General features: G+C 38.1%; 5 protein-coding genes across 5 annotated transcripts; 1 reads left to right on the top strand and 4 right to left on the bottom strand.

The window, feature by feature from the left end:
* Positions 1-456: 456 nt before the first annotated feature.
* CBG06578 lies at positions 457-1,935 on the bottom strand (the record flags this gene model as incomplete). The annotated part of the gene is made up of 6 exons (XM_002647457.1): positions 457-565; positions 974-1,074; positions 1,128-1,224; positions 1,270-1,400; positions 1,585-1,811; positions 1,857-1,935. The coding sequence occupies 6 exons, from the start codon at positions 1,933-1,935 to the stop codon at positions 457-459; spliced, it is 744 nt and encodes a 247-aa protein (XP_002647503.1).
* An 879-nt stretch (positions 1,936-2,814) lies between these two features.
* CBG06577 lies at positions 2,815-3,371 on the bottom strand (the record flags this gene model as incomplete). Its single annotated transcript, XM_045237205.1, has 2 exons — positions 2,815-2,978; positions 3,233-3,371. 2 exons carry the CDS (start codon positions 3,369-3,371, stop codon positions 2,815-2,817), a joined length of 303 nt encoding a protein of 100 aa, XP_045093247.1.
* Positions 3,372-15,245: 11,874 nt separating this feature from the next.
* Positions 15,246-16,984, bottom strand: CBG06575 (the record flags this gene model as incomplete). The annotated part of the gene is made up of 4 exons (XM_002647455.1): positions 15,246-15,392; positions 15,776-15,888; positions 16,205-16,595; positions 16,643-16,984. The coding sequence occupies 4 exons, from the start codon at positions 16,982-16,984 to the stop codon at positions 15,246-15,248; spliced, it is 993 nt and encodes a 330-aa protein (XP_002647501.1).
* Positions 16,985-18,846: 1,862 nt separating this feature from the next.
* Positions 18,847-19,705, top strand: CBG06574 (the record flags this gene model as incomplete). Its single annotated transcript, XM_002647454.1, has 2 exons — positions 18,847-18,974; positions 19,192-19,705. 2 exons carry the CDS (start codon positions 18,847-18,849, stop codon positions 19,703-19,705), a joined length of 642 nt encoding a protein of 213 aa, XP_002647500.1.
* A 1,414-nt stretch (positions 19,706-21,119) lies between these two features.
* Positions 21,120-24,384, bottom strand: Cbr-unc-60 (the record flags this gene model as incomplete). Its single annotated transcript, XM_002647453.2, has 8 exons — positions 21,120-21,288; positions 21,693-21,779; positions 22,508-22,620; positions 22,672-22,758; positions 23,678-23,777; positions 23,830-24,056; positions 24,112-24,207; positions 24,382-24,384. 8 exons carry the CDS (start codon positions 24,382-24,384, stop codon positions 21,120-21,122), a joined length of 882 nt encoding a protein of 293 aa, XP_002647499.2.
* Between the last annotated feature and the right edge of the window lie 2,405 nt (positions 24,385-26,789).

Here is a 26,789-nt window from a genome sequence, read left to right as displayed (position 1 = left end):
CATCGACTGTGCCCAAAAATTGTGATGTGTGCTGAAGGGGCTATAATTTTTTGAAGATAGGTATAACTTTTAGAAAATAGGTTTGAGAATCTTATGAGCTAGAAATGAGAGTACGCTAAAGACAACTAGATTGAACTGGTAAATATAACGACTGTCATTTTTTAAAGATTTTTAGAACAGTTAAGCTGATAAGAGCAACAAAATCAGGTATAGTCAAATTATAAAGTATCAAGTGCTCAAAGAAAACTTCAGTTATTCCAAGAATCAAAACCCCAACGTTCAATCAGACCAGAAAGTCTTCGTGATCATTGATAACATCTTTCAAATTGTCATTCCTCCGATGACTATCGCATTCTGAACATCAAAAGAATTTATTTAATTCGTGTCACCGCTGAATTACTTGAAAGGTTGTGTTTGATGTTCTTCATTCTCTCACATTTAACTTGAAAACACAACTCAAAAGCTTCTAAATCCGTTGCTGGTCACCCAATCCTCCCAATCTCTCCACGAGAGTTCTCCTTCAGCGTTGGTCAGGTTCACGTTGTGTTGAAGATAATACTCACCTCTGAAGATTCGCATTTACCGTAAAACCTCTATTAGAAGGGCCGGTCTTTCTATCGTTCCAAGCTACCTCTGGAGTGACCTTCTATTAGGGGACTTTTCAATTAAAAGAACCCATCATTTGTGCGGCCATTTTTTCAAAAACTTTTCATCGAAAAGTTCGTACCTTTCAAAATTAATAAAAATCTATCAATCACACCAAAATTGAGCAAGTATTGAACAAAAAAGAGATTTTCAAACCAATTTTTTTTTTTTTAAATTCAATTTCGTACGAGAAATTTTGAAAGTGGTCCTTCTATGTTTTTTTTTTCCAAGCCGCTACCGGAGAGGGCCTTTCTATTAGACGATCTTTTAAAGGGACCTTCTAATACAGGTTTTACGGTATAATAACTCTTTTTCCAAAATATCTTACTGTTGCTTAACATATCCAACCCTGTTCTCATAGTATTTCCATTTATCGTCACGGGAACATGTGTGCCAAAAAGAGACGAAAATTTCGTATTTATCGTTTTCCTAAAAACTTCAGACATATTGATTCTAAGGTAGATAGAACAAAAAACAATAACCAGCTCATCAACATCATTCACTTCCGCATAGGCCGAATAATGATGCGGGTAAAGTGAATCGTAGGGTTTCGAAGTGTAGAGACGATCATTGCCAAAACTAAATAACTAATTACTCATACTATTCTTAAAGATCATAACTTACTGCCAATCGAATTCCTTAACCGCTACCAAGAAGCTGAAAAGGGTCTTGGAACATTCAATTTTTCCAGAAATATGAATGTTAGCTGCGTGAAGAAGACCAAAAATGACTAGGATTCCAAGAAAACGAAGCATCTCGAATGAGAAACAAGGAATAAAACCGGGGCTTTTTAAAAATTGGGTTTAATCGAATTACGCCATAAGCAACACAAGAGCATATACAATTTTATGATACTGGGAAACATCAATGTTTTTCCCCATTGCAAAATAAAGAACATATTCATTCTTTCAAAGAAAAAAACCACATTTAAAGTTAAACATGTTGGCTCTTGATATATTTTTGATATTCTGCCTGATCATCCTCACTCAAGCTCTCAATGTACTCAGTAAACTCTTTATGGAGTACCTGCTCCAACTTCTTCGCCTCTACTGGATTCTCCTTTTCCATTTCGAAAGGTTCTTGAAGTTTCCGATCGAATTTCACGATTCCAGTTGCTGCATTTTCAGAGACGCCTGCCGAGACAAGATCGTCTATGGATTCTTCACCTGGAAAATTTAGCTAAATTAGATTTGTCTTTTTGACAAACTCACTTGTTGGTATTCCATTCTGTCCTGTGACCAGACTGACCACAATTGTCAGAAGAACTAGAAAATTCCAGAGAGTCCACATTATGGGTTAGAATGATTGAAAAAAACACGACCCAAGTACGAGGGAGTGGTAAGGGATTAATGTCTTGTCCAATTCTAGATCATTCGATTATATCCAAAATAGTCATACGGATTAAAGGATGTATTATAACATCAGAGGTTTTGTTCGTTGTCCTTCAAGTTAGGCGAAAATGTTTCCAATTGTTCAGCTCTCGTTTTTGAGTTCCAGAAGTAAGTCTTCAAATACCTCGGGAAATCATAGACAAAACAATCATCTGTTTTTTGAATTTGCTTTGAAAATGAACTTCAATTTATGTTATTCACTAGGATGAGACTCGTTTACGTCGGGCATGTTGAATCACACGGTTCGTCGTGAACTTTTAGGGATTTCAGTTCCTGATTGGTTTCATATGGGCTTCCTTGATGTAAAGTGACCTGCTTGTTGTTTTTCAACCGGTCATTCTTTGGAAGTACGTTTATTACGCAGGAGTTTATAAGACCACCCGGTTGTTGTAGGCTAACGTGAGTCTTTAATTAGACATCAGGGTTTTTATGTCTATTAATCCGATTTCTAGCTACGGAAATCAGAATTTACTCATGACACATATGCCTCCGAGAATTCGATTTTGTATTACTATTTGTTTTTCGTATGTATCGCAGTACTTGTTGATTCCATATAAAACAGACAATTTTTTATTTTGTTAGAACTGAATCATTTCATAAATGTCAGAGCGAAAACTGAAGGGGACAGGAAGTCTAGACACCCGTAGGACTAAACTTTTACCCGGTCTGATTTGGGCATTTGATAAATAAAGGGTATGAACAATTATATACAGACAATAAATATGCTTAATGTATGACGTGGTTACTGTAGATTGAGCAGAAAGGGGTTCTGAATCGTCTAGCAAATCACGTCATCGCGATGGTAGGTGATAGGGTCAAGTGGTGGTGGACCTTTCTCCAATCCTGGATACGGTGGTGGTGGTTCCGTTGGTGGAACAATGAAGTTTGGTGGGTAGCATTCATCCAGATAGTGCATGTTATAATACCGGGAGAGGTCGGGTTCTGAAATTTATGATAGTTAATACTTTTCATGTTTTTGAAAAACAATTTTCAATCAGAAAGTTGATTGACTAGACAATTAATCGTAAAGTCCCATCTCAAAGGGGAATAGCTTACCGGTGATTGCAAAAATGTTGTCTGTCCGACACGTCACTGCTTGTGTGTATGGAGGAGCCTCTTCATCAACTGGTGCTGTTGGAATTGGTCCTGAAAAATTAAGAAATAAATATACAGGTTCTGTTGAAATAATTATTTACCTTGCTGTTGTGGTGGGTAAGGATATCCGACATTCATTGAACTTCGATGTCTTCGCTTCAAAATGTAGAAAATGTATACCAAAAGACTGAAACTGATGATTGGTACGGCAATGTAGAGCAAAGCATGTTCTAGAAGCATCTGAAAATTATAGATGAGAAAAGTGGTTATTGAATGAAGTAGAAGAATATGCCGGTTTTTACGATTTATCTAGGTAATAGACAAATCGTATATAGCGAAAAACAGGAAAGGGAACAATCTAGAAAAGGAGTAGAATGAAGCCTTTGAAAAACATGTACGTTTGATAATATACTGACAGGCTGGCTGGAAACCTTATGATTAGGGAGGCACCACCCAGTGACATCATACGCTGTGGACGTTTTAAGGAAGGGTGGCAAAAAAATGGACAAGGAAAAAAAACACATCACACAAGAAGAAAAAAATGAGTCCTGATTAAATTGAGGAGGATTACTTGGAAAAGACAAAGGAGGATATTTTCCAGAACGAGGAGCTCTAGTGCAACGAGAAATAAAGGCGGAGTGACCAGTTAGTTGGATCGGGAAAGAATATATCTTTATATAATTTAATCCTTAGCCATAGCTAAATACAAAACATTATATATTTGTGGTCTCCGCCCCGCTATTCATCTGATTCATCTGAATAGGGTAAGGTCTTTCTAAAGGAGAAGGCGTTCAAAGTGCAACTCTAGTTTCCCCATTGTCCAGAAGATCCGAGGTCATTTCGGGGGTGAAAATGCAGCAGCAACCGATGAATGAATAGCTAGAGGGGGAGAAGTAGATTCAGAAGAACAAGATGAGACACAGTTCTGCGGGCAACCCAACGAATTGACGCATGTCCGGTGAGTGACGGGACGAGGACGGTAATCAAATTTGGTATGTGTGTGAGAAATGAACTCGGGGCGGGGGAGAGAGAGGTTTTTGGCCGCAGGGCGGATGACGAAGTCGTTTTTTATTTTTGAGTGAGGTGGTCAAACAACTTTAGAGAATTCACAAGTTCAAAATTTGGAAAATATTCCAATTGGAACCTAAAGCTTTCTATAACAATGAAAGAGATGTGTTGAATTCAGTGTTCTTGAAATAAAAACAAAACATTACGAGTTCTAAGAAAAGAAAAATAGGCTTAATGTTTCTTAATGAAGCTTCATATGAAAAAAGCTGAACCAGGAACTCTGAATCAGGCGAGTGAAAACTTAAATATGAAAAAACGGGAGCACGTATTCGTCACACCCCTTTAGGCAGGTGTTCTTTAGTGAGTTCTCATCCTAGATATGAAAAATCGCTGATTTTATATATCATCTGAGTTTTTCAATGACGCATGATGGACACTAATCAACGTAGTAGGAAAATTTTGTGGGTTTTCTCAAATATTTTGACTTTTCTCGATTTTTGAATGTTAGCAATCAAAACGCTGTTCGGAAGAAAACATTCCAAGAGATAAATAAAATAAGTCAGAAAAAAAAGAAGTATACAGACGTTTTTTTCGGTTCCCCTGGGGTACTTGGGTACTCTCAACGTTCCTGATTGTATGTTTTTCACCGCCCCACACACACTTCCGTCCTCCTCCCACTGAGAATTCAGAATTCTAGACGTAGTAATCAGTTAGAAGGCTACAATTTTGAGAGTTAGATGAGTGGGTATGTGAACGGAGATGACAAATTGAGTTTTGGAGTCTCTGTGGGGTATTGCTCATACCACAAAATTGGTCTTTTGAATTAAAAAACCACGTGGCTGAGTTACTACGGGTTTAAGATCAGATCAGAACAGGCCACAATCATAAATTAGGTTTTCCTGGACTACACATGAACTTGACGCTAGAAATGATGTGGAAAGCTCAAAAAGAGGCCTCAAAAAGAAGCAGATGGTATTCCAATTTTTTTTTAAGTTCCTTCTGAATTTCAAAGAAGGAAACGTGAGGTTTTGGGTGGGGGTCTGACAGGTGAAACTTTTAAAACTTCTAATATTGAAAATGATGTGTTTAGGATGGAAATAAAAAAAACAGGAAGGAGGAAATTTCGATTTTTCAGACTATACAGGTTTTACGGTAACTCTATTTTCATCTGACACAAAACTGCTTCAAGATCAAAAGACTAGTTGAACTAGATTATGAAGAAAAAAAAATGTATTTGTTAGATGATCTGTCCGCACCTACCTAATATATACCACCTAATCTTCTCCTATCCAGACAGCCCAATCCCACAGAAGACAGAACCCATAATTAATTCTAAGAAGGTACGTGCGAAACTTCACAAGTTATTTCAAATCTTCTTTCTGAAAACTCTTGAAAAATTTTGGTGGGAATTGTGACGAGGACACTCCAGAAATAAGGAGAGACCAAAAAAAGTGCATCTGGACCACAAGCAGAAAATAAAGAAAGAAGGGAAACAATAGTTTGGGTTGGTGGCGAAAGAAAAAAACTGACTCATGTTATTGCCTGGTTTTTTCAGCGTTCTCTATTTCCTTTTTGCTCAAATCAAAATATATTATCCCCACGATTTAACTAGCCGTTGATTGCTTGATTGCAATAGCATGACAACGTTCTGAATGTCATTATTATTTTTTATCATCTGCATAGACTGGCAAAAGAAAAAACACCTGATGGCTGACTGGTTTGGATTTGAATTGTGGAATATTCAAATAAAAAAAATTTCGGGAAAGGGAAAAAAGGAAGTTTGAGCGTCAACTGACCGGAAAAGGGTGGACCGGAAAATGGCTTGAAGTTCATTATGCATGTTGCAATGGTTTTGTAGACGCACCTAATAACGAGAATATGAGTCAGATGAATATTCTGAATCATCTTTTTTTGCGAAACTTGCACCATTAAAACAGGACTAGAAGGTTTATTTATAAATGAAACTTGACTCGGCCAAAAGAGCCAACGTCAATGGACATCCTTGAATGAACATGGCTCCATGTTTACAGCGAAAATTAGAGAGGCTAGGTTTACCCGAAAGTGCTTATCGAGAAAAACGAAAACAGAGGGAATTCGGATGAGAATTGAGGAAAATTAAAAAATTTCTGTCTGAAGTTTTGAAGAAAATAAAAAAAAACTTTCTTGATTTTCCCACGACTCAATTTCTGGGAAATTCTAAAACGGGAAGTACTCGATTTTCTAATTTCAAGATTTCCGAGGACTCCTGAGATTGTTTTCTGGTCTCGCAATCAGTTTTCTTTCTCGGTGGTCGATGACAAAAAGGACGCTACTTGGGAAGGGATTAGGTTGGAAAAAATGCGGAAATAAGATAAATGACGTCACTCGGAGTCTTGAAAAGAACAGACGCGGCTCGGCCCAGATCGGCAAATTTTAGACAAGGATTTTTGGAATTTTTTAGAGCCTAATAGTATATTTTTGGTTAAATTCTTCACTGGCTGAGCAGTTTCTTCTGAAAACGCCAAATAGTATTTGCTCTAATGGAAGTCCACCCAACCCGTTAACGTTAGGCTCAATTATCTCGATTCCTGTGAAATGTATCAAACTTTCGTCAACTGGCAAAATATTGATGATAATGAGATAAATAATTTATTATGTTAAAACATTTTTGCTATCTTTGTTGAGCATCGAGATAATTGAGCTCAAAGTGGACGGCTTGGGTCAACTTCTATCAGAGGAAGTACGGAACTTTGAGCTCAATTACCTCGATTCCTGTGAAAGATATCAAAATTTTGACAACTGATAAAATGTTGGTCGTATTACGATAAATAATTCATCCGTTGACAAAATTTTGATAACTTTTATAGAGACCGAGATAATTGAGCTCAAAATAGACGGTTTGGCTGGGCTAGAGGACAGAAGGTATTTGATTTCATTCAACAATAAAAATTGAACAAACAATTTAAACTCCAAAAAAATTTTGATTTGAATTTTGAACTCTCTAGAGCAATTATCACTCGAGATCTCAAAGAACTTTGTTCTAATTGTTGTGTTGCAACTTTTGATAACAGAATATTAAACGTCTGAACTACTGAAATATGAAAAATCGAACAGAATTTCAACTTCCAAGAAACAATCTAATTGCCGCAGAAATCATATTTTCTGGAAACACTCATAATATTTAAATTTGCTGAGACTAGAAAGCCTGAACTACCTGACCTAGAAAGGAAATGCTGACAAAATGAAATTTTCGAAGTGCACCATACCGAGATCATTACTGAATCGTGAGACAATTTCCCTTCTGCTCTAATGCACAGATAGAGGCTAAAAATATTTTTTGCGAAGAAATTTTTTCAGACTGATAACGTTTTGAAAAAATTTCAGTGAGCCGGAAACTTCTTCATGCCTATTCGAGTGAGAACAAAATATGATTCTGATAGAGGTTTTGTTAGATAATTAGGATATGTGTTATAACATGCGCATAATAGAATTTTGGTGGAGCCGGAAATTGGTTTTTAGAAGCAATAGTGTCTGTTATGATTAACAAAGTAATATGAACCTAGTCTCCTGTGGCGGGTTGTAAGCCAATAAATTAGTTGATCTGAAAACTGGTCTCTGATGTGGTACGGAATCAAAAACGAACTTGCATGGGAGTCTTAGACTAGAACTACGCTCATTTGCACGTTTTCGTGTTCCACTTTGGGTTCCAGAAAGTTTTTATGCTGAAACATTTTGGAGAGTTTAAGTCTCAATTTTTGTAGTTGAAAGTTTTTGTGTACCTCTTTTTTTTAAATATTAGGTTGAACAGAAAGTTTCTTCCTTTTTTGGCAACTTTTTTGGTCAAATTTTTCTCAAAGGGGAGAGGGCTAGATAAATGAAAGTTACGTCCATAAGCAGTGATAGTTGTCTGCCAACACTCCGGTAATTTCTTAATTCCATGGGACCAGAACGAGGAGAGCGGCGATTGAAAAAGTGGGTCAACTCCTTTTTGGTGTCATCTTCTCAATTGAAGTTTTTTCTATCAAGATGACGTTTAAGAGCCCCAATAGATCATTTATCTGGAAGGGCAAGGTCCAGAGAATACGACGAATGCAAAAAAATATTTCAGTCAAGCGACATTAATTTTTGGGGGATTCCTCTAATCACGGGCGATCTCGCATTGTCGCGTTGAATGTTAACTTTCGGTTTTTCTCCTTTTTTTGCTTCGACTGCCGATTTTAGTTTTTATTAATTAGGAACTATACGAGATGGCGATCATAATAATACCTTCATCTGAAAGTTCCCGGTCTCCATTCCTTTGACAGACCATCAAATACATAGCATACCCATTTTCACGTAAAATTTAGGTTCCGGGATGTCCAGAGCTAGCTGTTCTTTGTTAATCAACTGGCCCTTCCGCACATTGATAGAGTAACTTGACCACTTTTCATTTACACTAATTAAATCGTCCACCCAACTGAAGGTGTGAAGAAATGATGGGAGAAACATGCTCATGTCCACATGGAGATCCAAATCATAGTCCTTCCAAACACGAGGTACGAATCGACTTATTTTTTGACTTCGCCAACAGACTTTATATATATTTCGTTTATTCGAAGGATTTGAAGAAATAAGGAGTGATGGTAACCGGGGAAAGAACATGATAAAAACGAAGATAAGAAGGACTAACCCGCCAGAGTTAGTCCTAATGTGGGGAAGGAAAAGAGAGATAGTGGCAAGATCAAAGGGATGGGGGCAAGTCAGAAACGGGTAATAGAGATCTCAAGAAGTTTTTGGAATTGTGAGGGTGGTAAGAGGGTGGGGCAGTTCTTCAAAATAGCGTTCCAAATTGGGATCTTCGATCCGTTCACAATACTTGGTTGACTAACGTATAATGTCTTTGACAGTTTACGAATAGTTTGAAATGGATCCGCCTTCACAGCTTTCATCAATGGATCGAGATCCAACTAACTGGGCAGTTGGCATCTTTCAAACCAAACTCCCCCGAAAGGGATCTGTCGAACCAAAGGCAAATTGTAGGCGATGACGGAGCATGTCCTTTACATACATTCACCATTTTTTTGCAAATAGCAGGTATTTGAAGATCAAATAAAAACGAAAACATAATCATGTAGCTTATGTGCAGTCGGATAAGGGCCAAAAGAATGGTCATTCCTTCAACACGGAGAGATAAAAACTAACCAATCTACAATCTAATAGACACTGAACACAGCTCTCTTACAAAAAAAAGTTTGGCCCGCTACACCTTTTCTAGAACCATAAGTGGAGCCTCAAAAATAGCCCTGTGAAAAAAAAGAAACTTTCTGTTCAACCTAATATATATGCCACATGAAAAAAGGGGTACTGAAAAAGTTTAAACTAAAAAAAGGGAAATCAAAATTGACATTATTCTTTTGTGGTTTTTTTTCCAAAAATTTCAGATTTCTTTGAAAATAGGTATATATGTGATTTGTGGGCTTTTTTTTAAATTGAGTTATCAATATCTTTTTCAATTTTGAAATGGTTGGTTCTGGATTATACCATATTTTCTCTAATAGAGGCCGAACCACACCAACAACTTTGAGCTCAATTATCTCGATTCCGATATCAAAGTTTTTTCAACTGATAAACTATTCATCATAATATTATTTATGTTTTATCAGTTGACAATTATTCGATATCTCTCATGGAAACCGAGATAATTGGGCTCAAAGTTGCCGGTTTTTCTAATAGAATGTGTTAAGATAACATTTTTTCTATTGCAACGGTTTGGTACTGGATTCTTTTTTTGACGTTTTTAATGGAACTGTTCAGCCAGTGGAAGATCAAACCAAAAACTCGAAATTTCATCTGCTTTGTTGTTTGTATTCAAAAATAGCTCCCGGCAATCTGAAAATGAGTAACAGGTATGTGAATACAAAATTAGAATCTACCCTCTGGCAACAAACACCCGAAGAAAAGTTAATAATCAGAGTTTAGACAAGGTCAAAAAAATTAATTTTTTCCGCTATTCTTTCACCTGTTCTTTTCTAAGACTCCCCCGCCGAAGAGGAAAAACATATTTAGAAAAGAAACTGAATTGAGCTTGAAATTGAATTTTCGGAACCCGGTTTCAGAGTTCGGTGAGCAAAAGAACTGGAAAATGTGGTCAATGCTCGGGATAATAACTGTTGGAAGAGACATTAAGAAGCTCTGCAAAAAAATATTGAGCTCGAAAACTCGAGAGCAAAGCGCATTGAAGCGAAAATCTTTGAACATGCATGTTTCACGTCTTCAAAAAAAACTGAAATAAATTGAAAAAGTGAAAAAGAGACGAAAATTTTCAAACTGTGCAAGAAAGCGCTAAATGAGAAGAGGTAAACAAGAAAATAAAAAATTTCGGGAAACAGGAAACAAAAAACAAGATTTTTGGTGTGTGATCTTCTGGTAAGAAGAAAAAGATGGTGCTTATTTTATGGTTCGAAAACTTTATGATCTAGACGGACAACGGCAATGAAACAACCAGTAGACATCATCAGTTGACTTCTGAAGACTTGCACTTGGATACATCATCCCTGACCTTTTTTTTTTGTTTTGTTATGCAGTTTTAAATTTTAAGAGGTTTGAAGACCAATTTGAATTCTCAATTAGTGTGTTCCATTAAGTGTTCCGTTTAAGGAGTCATCACTTTAAATGTGGAGATTAGAGATGGAATGGAAATAGAGACTTCAACATAAGACCCACTTTAAAATTGTTATGTTAAAAACCGAAAATTCGGAAAATGCTATGGTTTCTATAGAAATATACGCATAAACAGGAAACGAGAAAGGCTGTATGCAAAAATATAATGCATTGCAAGGGCATTAAAGTGCACACATCAATGCATCTGATCTGAACTTTTGGTACCACTATAAACTAGATAGAAGCAGTATTTTTTGAACTTAAACAGAATTTCGGAAAGGGCAAAAAATTTCAAGAAAGGCTAGAAACAGATGATAAAATTTGATATCGATTCTCAACGGTTAGGTACCGTTAAACCTAAATTAGAAGTGCCCCTTTCATAGAAACGCCTTTTTAATAGAAGAGCCCTAAAAGAGAGGCTCGGAAAAGTAGAAGTACCCCCTGTAATATAAGGGCCCCCTTCAAAGTGTGTTGTTGGAAATGAAAATTGTTCGTACGTTTTCAGTGAAAAATATTCCAGAATGTTTGTTCAAAAACTTACTCAATTTCGATGAAATTGATAGATTTTCATGAATTTTGAATCAAAATTCGCCGAATTTTTCGACGAAATTTTCCGGGAAAAATGGCCAAAAAAAAAGAGAAAGGTCTCTCTCATTAAAGAGCCCCTGTAATAGAAGGGCCCCTGTAAAAGAATGGAACGGAGAAGGGTCGACCCTTCTAAAACAGGTTTTACAGTAAATTAGTTCACTAAAAACTAAAACACACTCTGCGACTACCGTATCTTATCTTATTTTCACTCTAATTAATTCGATCGCTTCAGGAAATATAGTGAACTTATAAAATGTTTGAGATATCAGGAAAAATAATTTATCAGGTTGGCCATTTTCTATTATCTACTTCAAAATTAAGAAAATTGCGGTCACAGTGAAACTGGTACGGGACAGTCTGATTAGAGGTAATACGGTAGTCAAATCCGAATTGGATTTCAAGCCGATTTTAAAGTCACTCAATGAAATAGAGCAAGAGAAGGTAGTGAAGTCGTAAAACCCGAAAACTCGTGAATTTGAAATACTGAATAAACAAAATTGACAACGGCATAACAATTATCAACCTAACCCAACAATTAGGCTAAGCAATTACATCGTCTACGTACCTCAGTGGTCATTGGCTCCTCGGTTGTCATCTCATCACCTGATGCTCGATCATTCTCGAATCGACGGAAGTAGATCGAATTCCAGACGCCTATCATGGTTCCTAAAAATTGAAGAGGTTAATTGGGACCTGTAAGGAAAGTTTAGTAGTGGGAAATCAAAAATGTAGTAATTAAAATTGGTGTGGTAAAACAAGATCAACTGATCAAGAAGAAATTAGTACGTCTGAATTTCAGACAATTCCAGACTCAGAAAAAACACCTGAATTTAAGTTTTCAGAAAAAAAATTGAACACCAAAATATGAAAAAAAAAAAGTTGGGGGATATTCAACAAGAATAAAATAGAATGAACGAATTTTCCCATCACTAATCCTTGATTCTTTTTTTTTTCAAAAGAATGATCCAGACGAATTTTTCGCTGGTTAGTCACAATGATAAGGACGCCTTAATGACTATAAAGTAGTATCATTACCATCCTTTGTCAATAAAATGGTTTCTTCTATTCAATGATTCGTATATTGAAGTTTGGGATTCTTAGAAATGAGTCAAAGTGGTCTCGAAAATTCGGTGAGAAAATTTGTGCTAATTCTAGAGGTTTCAGGGAAAAGAGCTGATTCTAAAAAGTAGGTCACATTTGTTATTTTTCGGGGCTAAAGTTAATTATCCTTGTCAGGAAACAAGTTCACCAGGTCAAAAAATGCTTAGACCGTGGAAAAATGCTTCGCAACCTTTTTTTCCTGCTGAACAAAAACAAGAATAATGATGCACTTCCGGAGGTTGGAAAGAAAAGGTGACCGACTGGTGGAGAATTATTCTTGAAGGCGTCAACGTTTTCTTCTTCAACAATTTCTGCTTCACGTGCCGTTAATGAAGTGCTAATTCATTTGTCAAGGAGCAGACAATTGGTTAACTGGTGGTAAGAAATGTGAAGACAGGCAAAGAAGAAGACGCTAAGACAAAGTGAAGCTGAAGGATTTATGGCAAAGATTTTTCAAAAAAAAAATTGAAGTGGTAAAAGCCTGGTTGGATGAACAGTCGAATTGACAAGCTGAAGTGGAACCGGATCTTGAAATTTTTTGGAGTTGGAGCACCGAGGAACTACGGGTTCATAAACCAGGAATCAGACGAAATTCAATCAAAATAGTTAATTAGAAAAAGTGCTATCTATCTGGAAAATTTGTAGTTCAGAAAGAAGTTGGAAAGTACAAATCAGCATACTTGTAACGGGCCGGGCCGGGCTTTTTCCCGAATTTCGGAGGCCCGGCCCGGCCCGGCGGGCCTGTCATTCCACAAGTTTTGAAAATTTCAAAAAACACATATGGGGGGACCCTTATTTGATTTTTTTCGATCAAAAAATTTTTTTCGAGTTTTGTTGATATTTTTTGATCAAACAGACAAAATCCAAAAACACAAAAAATAATGGAGAAAATTGTATTGAGAGCTCAAAATGACAAAATTTTTGCTACCGGTCCTTCCGGGCCGGGCCCGGGCCTCGAAAATTTCCTCAGGCCCGGCCCGGGCTATGGCGGGCCGGCCCGGAATTTTACAAGTATGCAAATCAGGATTACTGTGAAAAATACGGTAAGACCTGTAAAAGAAGCTCAGCAAAAATTTGTAAATTGACAAAATATTTTTGATACTGTGACCAACATTTTATCAGTTGACGCATTTTTTTATCGTGCATAGGAATTGAGATAATTGAGCTCAAACTTGGCAGTGTGGGAGCCCTTCTATTACAGGTTTTACGGCATATCCTGCAAAATCGAATAATGCCTTTAACTGTAAAAAATGAAGTAGTAAAAAATCTAAAATTATGTGTGTAGTTTGACTGTCTCGGTTTTAAAGAACCAATCCTGATGGAATATGTTGTCATATGGAATTTTCTAATGATCCTTAATTTTTTATTTTCCGAAATACATTTGATCTTATGATTTTCTGACTTTTCAAAGCCTGAGAACTTTAGGAAAAAATATATGAACCAAAGATTTACATTCCGACAAAAAATTAGTATACTAGACGGCCAACAATTGAATGAAATGTCTCAAGGAGCTCCCACTTTTTGAATAAATGAGCAAATGAATACAAGTTTTCAAAGCGCAAATTGTGCTTGAGAGCAATAAATAAAAATGCACCCATTATGATGGATTGTGGTACGTTTATTGGGCATCCAAAAAATTGAAAGGATTATTATATGGGATTATAAGATTATTTTTGATTTAGCTACTAGATTTAAACTGTCCATTCAGGTTTTGGTTGAAAATGCTGCCAAAAAAAGAGAAAAACCTTTTTTCCAGGATAGATTTTGTTGTTGACCAGAAGGCCAAATGATGTGCAAAATACCAAAAAAAAACCCGGGGAGCAAATGAAAAAGCAATCGTACTAATTTCTAATGCTAAAAAGAAAACCCTTTGAAGGTGGTGTGCAGTGAATTGCTTGGTTCTAAAATTCATAAGAATGCCATACTATTTTTATTTAATTTCTTAGGCTTTGAAAGTTCAGATGATCATATATTCATAAGAACAAAAATTTTTCGGAAAAATAAGAAATTAGGAATCGAAAATTCCATAAGACAACATATTCCATCAGGATTGGTTTTTTAAGCAGTCAAACTACAAACAGAATGTGCAAAAAAGTATATGGAATCACATAAAAAAATTCAAAAAAAAAATTCCTGAAATAAAAAAATCTCAACGTGGTAACTGGTAGCCGGGTGGCCGAGTGTTAGTTTTCTAGTCCCCTTATCAAAACTTTTAGAAATATCAGAAAAAATTGAAGTTTCTGAGGAAAACCGGTTTTTTGAGGAACTTTTTTCACATTTTTTCTATATTTTATGTGAATCTACATACTTTTTTGTGCAAAATTCATCGCAAACCAACTTTAAAAATAAAAGTTAAATATTTGAGAAGCTAAGCAATGAACCTGGATCTAGCATAGACATCGTCTCATCGCCGAATCGAATGAATATTTCAAAAACCCTCAACGGCTGTCTATTTCTTCCTTTTGCCCCTCCTCCTGAAAAAGAATGCGTTCTTCATTTCCGATTCTCCATGCCTCCTTCTGCAAAAAAAAAATAAAGAAACCTACATTTCTGTAATTTCATGCGCATTTTCATTGCTAATTTGTTGTTGTCCTTCTAGTATTTTTCTAGAAATATTCCCCCCGCTCGATCACTTTTGTTTTCTGTTTGTTTGTAAGTTTCTCAAAGTTCAAAGCTCATGGAACGAGAGATGATGAGCTAAAATATTCTCCAAAAGACATTTTCAATTTTTAAGGGAAGCTTTATTTTTCATGCAAAAAATGATGTCAATAAATATTTTCAAGGGTCGTTAATTAGTTTTCAATCTTCTTGCCAATCGAATTTCTCGCTCATTCTGATTCCATTGTTCCGCATTGCCAGCTGGACCATTTCGGAGATGAATGTGTAGTCTACAGTATTTTGATATTTCAGACCCATCAAATACGCTTGGATACGGTGGAATTCGATCTGAAAGTCAAACAATATTAGGGGGAGAAATGTGGTAAAATAGCAGGGATATATTTGGATGGCCTTTTTGAAATTCTTTGGAATGTCGGAGTTCCAAGTTTCGAAATTTCGAAATTTAGGAATTTCGAAATTTAGGAATTTCGGAATATCGAAACTTCGGAATATTCCCATTTTGAAAATTTCGGAATTTTTCAGCATTCGAATTGTTAAGTAGAAATTTTACTTTTCCATCACAAAAAAAAAGAAATTGTTAACAGATTTTAAAAATACAAAAAAAAACATTAAAACTGATTCCGCTCAAGACCCAAATGCCAACTTTTCACATGTTTTTTGCCATACAGTAGACCAAAACATCTACTTCCGAAAAACGAAAAAAGACTTACTCTTGGACAAAACTTCATCATTATCAGTGATCCATCTGTGGTTCGACATGCTTCTTTCATCGCTGCAACTTCTTTGTTCTGCTCACGATGCATGAAGGACCAGGGGAGGTTTCCTGAAAATTCATTTTCAATTTTTTTAGACCAATCGAACAAAAACTCCTAGATTTTTGAAAACACCAACATTAGTAACAAAAAAAAAATTAACTTTGAGCTCAATTTTCTCGGTTTCTATGCAAGCTATCAAAAATGTTTTAATTGATAAAATGTTTGCCAAATAGTGATAAAAATTTTATCAGTTTACTTCTTTTTTATACTTTTGACAGGAAACGAGATAAATTGGATCAAAGTTGCGAGCTAGGGGGCCCTTCTATTACAGGTCTTACGATAATTTTCAGATGTTTATTATTACTGCAGTTCAAAATAACCCACCTGAAATCAACTCGATCATCATATAAAACCATGACTCCATGTCATCCTTTGGAGATTGCTCTTCTCCGTAATGAGCAGCCAGCGATGCATATCGGTTGGTTCCCCTGAATTTTATATCGGTTCTCGGAGTCTTCAACTCTCCACTTTTATCCTTGAACGATCGGCACACTCCGTAATCTATCAGAACCAATTTCAATGATTCGGGGTCCTGGTTGAGCATGTGGGGATCCGAAATACAGAAATTTGAAGCTTTGATATCTCGATGGACATAACCAATCTGGTGAAGTGCCTGAATGGGTTGAATAGCAAGAAGTGCCAAACGGAGACCAGTGGATAACGAGAAACGTCCATCTTCGAAGAGGTAGCGAAGATTCATCAGATTTTCACCGAGCTGGAATTCGTTCCAATATCCAAAACAATACTAAAATGTTACCTTACCAATGGCATTATTATAAACTTGAAATGCTCCTCAATCTTTCCCCGATCTATCATCCGAACCAAATTCTCTGCTCCCCTCTTTGCCACCTTATTCATCACACTGTAGTCTTGATCCAATCCATGTGAATGTGCTTCACAGATCTCCAATTTGCACGCAAAAGGTTTTCCATCAGATCTTCTCAGAACCTCGTAAACCGCTCCAAATCTGCCTTGAGCCACTTTTTTCCCAACTGCATAGACACCATCTTTTCCACGAATCAAACAGTTTCGACTCGGCAATTTGTCCTCGATGGAGCAGCCGGACGACTCGGAGTTTTCGCAACTTTCCAGATCAAAAGACATTCTGCAATTTTTTTAGTTTTAATAATACAAAAATGTAAAGGAATGAGGGAGAACAGAGAGTTTAAAGCATTTATGATTCCATGAGATTCTATCAAAGAATGTCGAATCTCTAAGAGTCCAAAGAAACAAACAAAGGGATAGATTGGTATCAATGACCTAGTCATACGATGGAATCGTCGTCATAAGACTTCAGAGAACATACGCAAAACACATGGTTGGATAAAGATCATCACAGAAGATCAGAGAGTTCTTGGGACTAATCCAGTACTACAGTAAAATAGGAGCCGACCTTATGCGTGCATTTTGAGCTCACTTATCTCGGTTCCTTTAGAAGATATGAAAAACTTGTCAACTGATAAAATTTTGATGATATCACGAAAAACATTTTATTAGTTGACTGCTTTTTGATAGCTTTTACAGAAACCGAGATAAATGGGCTCAAAAGGCGCATGTACGGTATGTCTTAAACTACTAACCCTTCAGGTGCTTTTTGAGCTCTATGTCGATTCTGCTAAAAGATATCGAATATCTGTCAACTGAAAAAATATTGGTAAAATGATAATGAATAATTGATCAGTTGACAGATTTTTGATATCTTCGGAAAGAACCGAGACAATTGACTTCAAAGTTTATGTATAGAGTGGGCTTCTATTAGGTATGGCCCATCTCTTTATTTCTAATTTCGTCATCTTTGGAAATTTCAAGAAGTTCTAATTTTCTTATATAACTAAAATATTCCAGATTAGTTAGGAAAATAAATCGAAGAGCTAAAAATCTCGAGAGCCAAAGAGTTAGAATCACGGAACTCAATAAACTGGGTCACCCTAGAATAGCGAAGAATATGTTTTTTTTTTCAGATCTGAGTCCAGCAACCAATGATCTACCTAACACCTCACCCATGGAAAAAACCAAATAACAAAAATAACGCAATCAAAATAGGATCTACACCAAAAACAAAAGGACCTCCGTCGATCTTCCTTCGTCACCCGACTAAATGGATTCTCCAAAACTTTAACTTAATCTGACCTTTCACCTCAAATAAACCGCTAGACAGTGTGATGATCGGAGAGACGCAGGAAGAAATAAACCAGTCAGGTGTTGTTGTTGGTTGGAAAAAGAGCCTCGAGAGCAACAGGCGCACACAACAGGAGCCCGATGGAAAAATGGCTCATGAAAAGAAAAGTGATAAAAGTTTTCTGTGAGAGAGAATCACTCTTGGCACAGAGCCAAGAGGGGAGGAATGGGGTTAACAGAGGATTGATAAGAAATCAGAAATCTCGTAATGTTATGTGTCTAGAGCCGTCTCGGCGGCGGCTGCAGAAAGGCATGTCAAAATGGTAGGATATTGCGACACGGGAAAAAGGGGGAAATGGAAGAAATGTGTTGACAGAAAAACAGAACGGATAGAGATGGAAGGGAACGGTTTATCCCCTCTAAACATTAGATAAGATTCTGACATAGAGCACGTAGCGCTTGTACGGTTTCTGAACTTTTTGAAGAGTTGGTACACATACAGGGTTTCGTAACAGACATCCAAGATTCCTAACTGATAAAATGTTTGTTATGTATAAGTTCAAAAATAATTTATGTGCTCAAAATGTTTTGAAATCTTTATAAAACTGAAACTTTGAGATTTGAAACCATCCCAAGTTGTGACCCAGTTCCTCAAAACTGCTCATATTTATATGTTTTTTGGGTTCCCCACATGATACATTCAGAACATAAAAAGAGAAAAAAGCTCGCGAGCATCTGGAGACCATTCATTTTGTATGGGGCGAACAGAATGAATGAAACACATAAAAATAACATGAAAAATATGGAAATTCTTTTAGAAATTACGGATTTTGACCTACTGTAATGAAATGTTTCTTGGGATAGAGGCCAAGGATGAAAACAAGAAAATGAAAGTTTGGGTGTGTGGGGGTATTTTCTTAAATGCAGTACCGGCCAATGAAATATACAAAAACGTACTTTTCAGTTATCAATCTAGGTCTGTTTGACAGCCTTCAAAAGTTTCAAAGTGATCGGAAACTTGACAGCTGAGCTCCAGGATCCGAACATGGTCAAAACGGTCCAAAATCAACTGAAAAAATCAGTTTTTATACACCAGTCGATTTTCACCGCTTGTCGGCGGCTACAATATGTGGGATTGCTTTAAAACGTTCTATATTTCTCACTTTTTCCACCTATTGTTTCATTATTTTCAGGTCACCCGGACCCACTTCACCCGGATCCAGACACCCGTATCCAGGTCACCCGGATTTAGGTCACCCGGATCCAGGTCACCGGATCCAGGTCATCCGGACCCAGGTCACCCGGTCAGGGTCACCCGGATCTAGGTCACCCGGATCCAGGTCACCCGGATCCAGGTCATCTGGACCCAGGTCACCCGGTCAGGGTCACCCGGATCCAGGTCACCCGGATTCAGGTCATCCGGATCCAGGTCATCCGGACCCAGGTCATCCGGACCCAGGTCATCCGGATCCAGGTCACCCGGATCCAGGTCACCCGGATCCAGGCCATCCGGACCCAGGTCACCCGGATTCAGGACACCCGGATTCAGGTCACCCCGAGGACCCAGGACCCAGGACCCAGGACCCAGGACCTAGAACCCCGGATCCCCGGGTCACTTTCTCTGGAGCCCAGAGAAGGTGCGAACTGATTCTTCCTTTCACTTTCCTATTCTTTTATATTAGTCTCCCAGAGGTCAATGGTTTCTAAACCAATTCACGTAGTCGTTTTTTTTCTAGAACTTTATATATTCTTTCGAAGCATTTTTTGCCACGGGGTTTCTTTTTTTTTAATTTTTACTTTTTAAATTTGTGAAACTCCTTAAAAGATCGTTCCTTTGAACCTAATTACCTCGTTTCCTGTTTGAGATATTAAAACATTGTCAACTGATGGAATGTTTCTGATATCAAGACAAACATCTTTGCTTTCAAAATTTCTGAACATTTTTTACAGGAACTGAGATATATTTGGACAAAGTTGCGAAAGTATGGTTGTCGATTTAGCCTGACACCGGGACCAACATACGCGCTGATAAGGAAGATGCTTTTGACCATAACTCATCAGGATGTAATATGAAAAACAAAAAACCTTAAAAATTATGAACAACTTTTTTTGAAGCTTTCTGCTTTTGAATATATTTTTTGAAACAAATTTAAGAGCAAAGATTAGATTTCAATTATTTTGGCAAATTCCCACTAGAACGCCACCTAACGTTCAACTTTAAGACAATTCATCTCACTTCCTGTGAAAGATATTAGAAAGTGGTTAACTGAAAAAATATTTCTGACATTTTAATAAATATTTTGTCAGTTGACTGTTTTTTCATATCTTTTACAGGAACCGTGATAAATTGACTCAAAGTTCGACGCTTTGAAAAGGGGGAGGGCGGTTTATTTGAATAATTACGGTATCTCGGTTCCCAGAAAAGATATTAAGAATTGTTCAATTATCAAAATGTGTTAATAAACATCACGAACATTTTATTATCTGGCGAACTTTTTGATATCTTACATGGGAACCGAGATAACTTGCTCCAAACTGACAGTATCTCTAAATCGACCCAGTAAAACAAAGCAGCAAAAAATATCCGCTTTCTGTTTTCTGTTTTCTGTTCGAACGAGAGCGTTTTCGGGAAACAAAGTAAGCAAAACTAAACGAAGAAAATCTCGAAATCCTATAGGTAAGAGAGCTCTTGTCGAGTGGCTCAAAGGGTCAAAAGTAAAGAGATGTGCTCAATGTCTTGTGTTGTGCTCCAAGCGAATCCTTCGGCAGAGATAAAGGAGCATTCTGAAAAAACCTTTCCTCGGAAATGGGGGAGAAAACATCCATTTTATCGTTTTTTTGTTTCGGGGGGAAACGAGTTGAGGAAAACAACAACTGCTTTTTTTCCCCCAAAACCTTTCAGAACCCAAAAACCTTTTTTTTTAATCAAAATTTATTTTGGTGAGTTTGAAATTCAAGTTACAGACAGAAAAAAGGCAATTTATAATTTATCAGGAAAAAAGAAAAAGAAATTAAAGAAGGCACATTTGAGTCGAAAGGTAAGAAGTTTGTCCAGAGACTAGGAGATAGTACCAGAAAACGAAAAGAAGAAGACGTTGTTTCAAAATAAGTGTCATTGAATTTAGATTCTTTGGTTGGACATCAAATCGGACTTGACAACCTTCTCGTCGAGGTCCGACATCTCCGATGCTTGCACTTGGAAGAGCGATTCGAGTCCGAGCGATGCCTTGAGAGCACGGACCGAGGAGGCGTAGAGCATACGTCTGCGGACTGGAGCGTTGTCTGGGCAGCTGGAAATCGGAGGGAATGAGATGAGCAGCGGAAATAAGAATCTTCATATTTTTGAATAATGCATAANTAGCATAATTGATAAAAAGTTTAATCAGTCATCAAAATTTTGATAAAGCTACCGTATTTTTTCTAATAGAAGCCCTCCCAAACCGTCAACTTTGAGCCAATTTATCTCGATTCCTGTGAAAGAGATCAACAATTTGTCATTTGATAAATTGCTTATCAAATATCACAAACATTTTATCATTTAAAAATTTTTTTATATCTTTTACCGGAATCGAGATAAAAAACTTGACGGTTTGGGTGGGCTTAGAGAAATACGGCAGGTATTAGTATCCAATTTGTATGTCAAGCAGTCAAATCTATAAGCCACGTGGCGAAACAGAAGAAATACAAAACTCACTATTGAACGAAGATGACCTTGTTGAGCGTGCTGGCTCCTTCGGCTCCCTGTCTTTGGACGGTGACCTCGACGTCGACGGCGGCGTATCTAGAATGAATGCATTTTTAACAAACTTTCGGAGTTTTCGATTCATTGAACTTGGCTCAAGTAGTAACTCGGGAATTGGAGACCTATTAAAAGGCACATAGCAACAGTTAGATCACTCAATGAAGAATATCCCGAATTCCTTGAATCCCTTCTGTTTGGTGACTAGCTAGAAACCACGTTACCCAGCTCTTTAAAAAATTTTTAGAGCCTCGATAACCATCTTCAGGAGCGATATTATTCTCGTCCGGCGCCGATGAATCTGCTGACCGAAAATTTCTTTAAAGGCGCATGAAGTCGAAATGACTACGGTGATTTTCAAATAAATTCGTGCGCCTTTAATACAGTACTTCAGAATTATTATATTTTGACCCATTTTAGGCAGTTTTTCTACTTTATGAGGAAATTCAGCTGATTACTCATGAGCATCTGGAGCATTTTAATGAAAAACAAGCAAAAAAACGGAGGGAAATATACAAAAGTAAAACGATTCCGAAGTACTGTATTAAAGGCGAATGAAGTTATTTGTAAAAAATCGTAGCATTTTCAGGAATTCAATTTCTCGCTGTTTTTAGTCTATCTTTCATCTAAAAATGCATTTTTAAAGGCCTAACACCTCGTCGCACTTTGTCATTAAAGCTCAAAAGCATACCACTGGAGTTCGAACCCTGTGCATGCCACGTGGCTTTTTTGAATTCAGAATTCGTAGTTTTTCTTTTAGAATTCGTTACCTGCATTCCTTTCCGTCCTCGACAAGCTTCTTCATTTCTTCAACAAACTCCGAGTATGGAGCATTCTTGTCTCCGACCTTCTCGACAACGATGGCGGTGTCATTTTTATCGATCTGAATCCTTTTTTCATAAACAATTCCTTTTTGACGTCTTCAAAATCCCACCTTAAAAATAATGTAGCTGTGTTGATGCTTGTTGTGAAGAAGATCGTAGGCGTTCTTGCACGATGGGTCGACTTTGACTCCGGAGGCCTGTACTCAAGGGAAATTTTTTTGAATTTCTCTGATGAGCTTATTTTTTTTTTCAATTTTCAGATTTCCACACATTAGATTGTTAGAGAAAGAAAGAGAAAGAGACACTTCAAACTCCAAACGTGATTTCATTGTGATAAATTTTTGATAAACGACACATACATGAACGGTTTGGGCGCTGGGATGGGGGGAACGGGGGGCTGATGAGAAAAGTGAAAAAGAAAGGAGGTGGGAAACCAATACGCAATAGAAGATTCGACAAAAAAACGGGGGGTGAATAGAAGATTGAAGAATTCCGGGGGAAGAGTACGACATAAAACGAAGATGCTTTTTGAAGGAGGGAAAGGCGTTTACAATAGAAAAATAATCGAAATGAGAAGGGATTTACCACGCATTTCATAGCGACGACAAGTACACGATGTGAAGAGAATCTCACAGCGGGACTGTCATCGTTCAGAAGGTTACCCGGCACATTGTATTAAATTAAAGGGCATACACACACTCAGCGCCCCCAGAATATCAATCATCAATCAGGAAAAAAACGATAAAAAGAGTGGATAAATTAGCATTGTTAAGAGGTGATAAAGAATGGAGGGGAGAAGAAGTCAATCACATCATCAGAATCGTCATCGCAGGCAACGTGAAACGATATCTGGGGACAAAAAGAAAGACAACGAAAGCACTGCAAATGAAATGCACTCGAACATTCAAACTGCACACAGAGCGACGAGAAACAGAAGACAGTGACGATAATTGCGACGATATGGTGTTGACGACTTCAAAAGACAATGTTAGCGTCTAGTGGTCTCCGTACTTCTCTCCCAACTTGTTGAGGAATTCCTTGTGGTTCATCTCTGGCTCATCGGAGACCTGGAATCAGCGATTATCGGTCAATGAGCCAAACTCGTATAAATCTCACCTGGAACTGCAAGATCTTTCCGGTTCCAAGCGAGGCCTTGATGGCAGCAGCAGAAGAGGCGTACACCATCTTCTTCTTGATGGAGGCACCATCTGGGCAGCTGAAAAAGACATTGAATTACTACTCGTTCGATAATAATAAAAAAATCTTACATCTGAAGGAAGATGATTTTGTCCATCTTGGAAGTTCCAGCTCCCACACGAGAGCAAGTGAACTTGAAGTCGAAGACGGCGTAGCGGCAGTCAGTGAGACCGTTGGTACGGCTCTTGATATCAGCAGCGAACTTCTCGAAAGCAGCCTTCGAAGAGTCGTCGTAGTCGTCTCCGGTGAGTTCGAGCTGATCCTGAGTTACAGCGGACTCGACGATCACCTTGTTATCCTGCAAAAGTTTTAGTTTCGCATAGTTTTCCCTTTCATCCAACAAGAAAACCCACCTCGATCTTGAAGATGATGTAGCGGTACTCCTTTCTTCCCTCGGAAAGCTTCTGGAAGGACGTCTGCACGTCTGGATCGACCATAACTCCGGAACTCTAAAAACAAGGCACACATAGAGGGGTTAGGTTAGAAGACAGATGAAGACCATTCCATTCTTTTAGTTGGTTTCTTTCACACACACCAAACCGAACATTCCAGACTTTTCTTTTTTTTTTGTTTTTGGAAGATTTTGTATATCAGATAACTGAAGCAAAAAACTAGTCACTCACCATCTTGATGTGTTTTTGTTGGTTGGGGTGGAACGAATCCGAGAATCAAGTTGAGTTTCCTGAAATTCATTTCGTAATCGATCGATAAAATCACGAGGAGTGTAAGAGAGATGAAAAGTTAAAGAGAGAAGAAGCTCTCACGAGGGCTAACAACGGAAACCGAACACAACAAAACAGAGTGTAACGGAGATAAGAAAATGGTGGGCAGAGAAGATAAGTGCTAGGTAATAATATTGGTAGCACATTGTTGGGACGGGGGACCCCAATGGTAGAGAAATATAGACAAAAGCTCAGAGGGAAACAACTTTGTGGGCCGCAGCCGCCGTCCCTTCGTCCTAGCCACCCCAACAACACAACCGCCAGCCAGAGTGCTTGCCTGTGCGAGCGCGTCCGCTTAGGAGGGAAAATGTGCATAGAGTGAGGAAGATTGAGAGACGAATACAAAAAAAGAGATAGTGACAAGTAGAAGGAGACTAGCGAGGAAACGCGATGCGGACAGCAGCAGCACCCCCCAGTCTGAATGGTCATCTTTTGCTGTGCCCGGGAGAGAGAAAGAGAGAGAGAACGATCTGAAGAGCTGGTAGGATAGAAGAGTGTAAGGAAGTGGGGAGAGGCTAGAGAGAACCGAGCAAACATTCACCAATGTGCAACACTCACACCATTGTCCAGCCCTTACTCTCCTCCCGAAATAAAAAAAAACACACGGTGACTACCCTTACAACGGGTGAGATCCAGTTTCTAGAAAGGGTGCTAAAAGGATAGAAACGATATAGCAGAAAAAAATTATGGGAAAATTGGCATCGCTAAGTTAGTCATCAAAAAAGTAAGTTATATACATTTACACTGGTATCAATTGAGAGCGAAAGAGAGGGCGAGAGATTAGAAAACCACCCGGTTTTGTGTTGTACACAAGGGGGAAGACGATGGTGAGTCACCATAAGCACAAAAATGACGAAGACTGTATTGAAGCTGATACACTAGGAGGAGAGGATCATGAAATTCCGGTAGTTTCAAACAGTTCAAAACTTGAAAACCGCCATCGATTTCGGCTTTGAAACAACAGAAAAGGACACAACACGAGTGACGGGGGTCGGAGGGGACTGCCGCACAGTGGAAACAATAGTTGATGAGAGTAATTAGCGAAAGGAACTCGGTGCTGCGACAGTCGAAGCGTATAATCTCTACTTAGCGTACGCGCAGACATCTACACCGCCCCATCTACCTCCGATTCTCTATCGACAGAACCGAAAAGTTCATAGGAATGGTACGTTCAGAGAGGAAATCAAGGAAAAATGATTCGCTGACTTTTAGGTCTCAGATTTCCAAATAACAAATGTATGAGGGATTTCTAAAGAGAAAAGAAATGAAAAAAAGAATTGTTATCAGAGTGAGATGCTGAAAGGCGGAGAATGAACTGGCCACGCCCCCAGGAATTAGTCATATGTTCCAGTAGAATCGAAAAAAAATTGGGATTTGAAAAAATATGATTCGGAAAATGGAAACAATTGGGGACGAAACTACTGGAAAAGGATGTTAGGACAACATGAATTGCGAAATCGGAATAGCTCGATTATGCCGAATGAAAGAAAAACGAAGAATCGTTCAAGGACGGACATGGCTGTGTGTTCTGTGTTTGAGCGATGATGTGTCATTCAAATCGGCACGGAGACTCGGAAAAATCGATTTCCTAACGAGCTCGCGTCTGCTATCGGATTTGAAATGATGAAAAATAAAATAGCCAAGTGCCAGATGTTGTAATGTGCGACACGAGGTCGTCAATGATCGTCTTTCTTCCGGCGCTGGGCAGTGTGTCCTCTACGACACTTTGTATCCGTCGACCCCCGCTTCTCAAGAGTGTCCCGTACGATGTCCATCCGTCGTAGTCCACTCCTCAGTCAATCAATCGAAATGAATTCAAAATGGGACGAAAGAACGAAAGAAACCACCAGCGAAACGAATATACAAAACATATGACACAGAATTTCTTAGATTTTAAAACAAAGAGAAGGAGCGCCGTTGAATCATCGCTTTTAGAGAGGAATCTATTGAAAGAAGAAACGGACACCACAAGAAAAGTATATATCGGCACGCTTCAAATACTGATTCATTCAAATGACCCAGAGCGGTGCGGTTGAAGAAGCGGAGCGCAGCGCCCGTCTGTCCGTTTTCGTTCTCTCCCCACATCGATTGACACAATGGGCCGTCGCCGTCGTCACTGCCGCGGCGCTGCGCCTTCTTTTTTCTGAATCAATCCTTGAAAATGAAAGACAGGCAACGAACAGACAAAAAAAACGAAGCGAGGATGGATGATTCTGGATGAGAATGTTTCGCAATTGTCATGACGAAGTCTGTGGGAGGAGGAGGCGCAGTTTCGAAATGTGACCGACGAGCTTGACGGAACTTGGAGG

The sequence above is a fragment of the Caenorhabditis briggsae genome (assembly GCF_000004555.2).
Source record: "Caenorhabditis briggsae complete genome, chrV, whole genome shotgun sequence".
Classification (NCBI taxonomy): Eukaryota; Metazoa; Nematoda; class Chromadorea; order Rhabditida; family Rhabditidae; genus Caenorhabditis; species Caenorhabditis briggsae.
The sequence above is the reverse complement of the archived record's forward strand: the minus strand, read 5'-3'. Positions and strand labels throughout refer to the sequence as shown.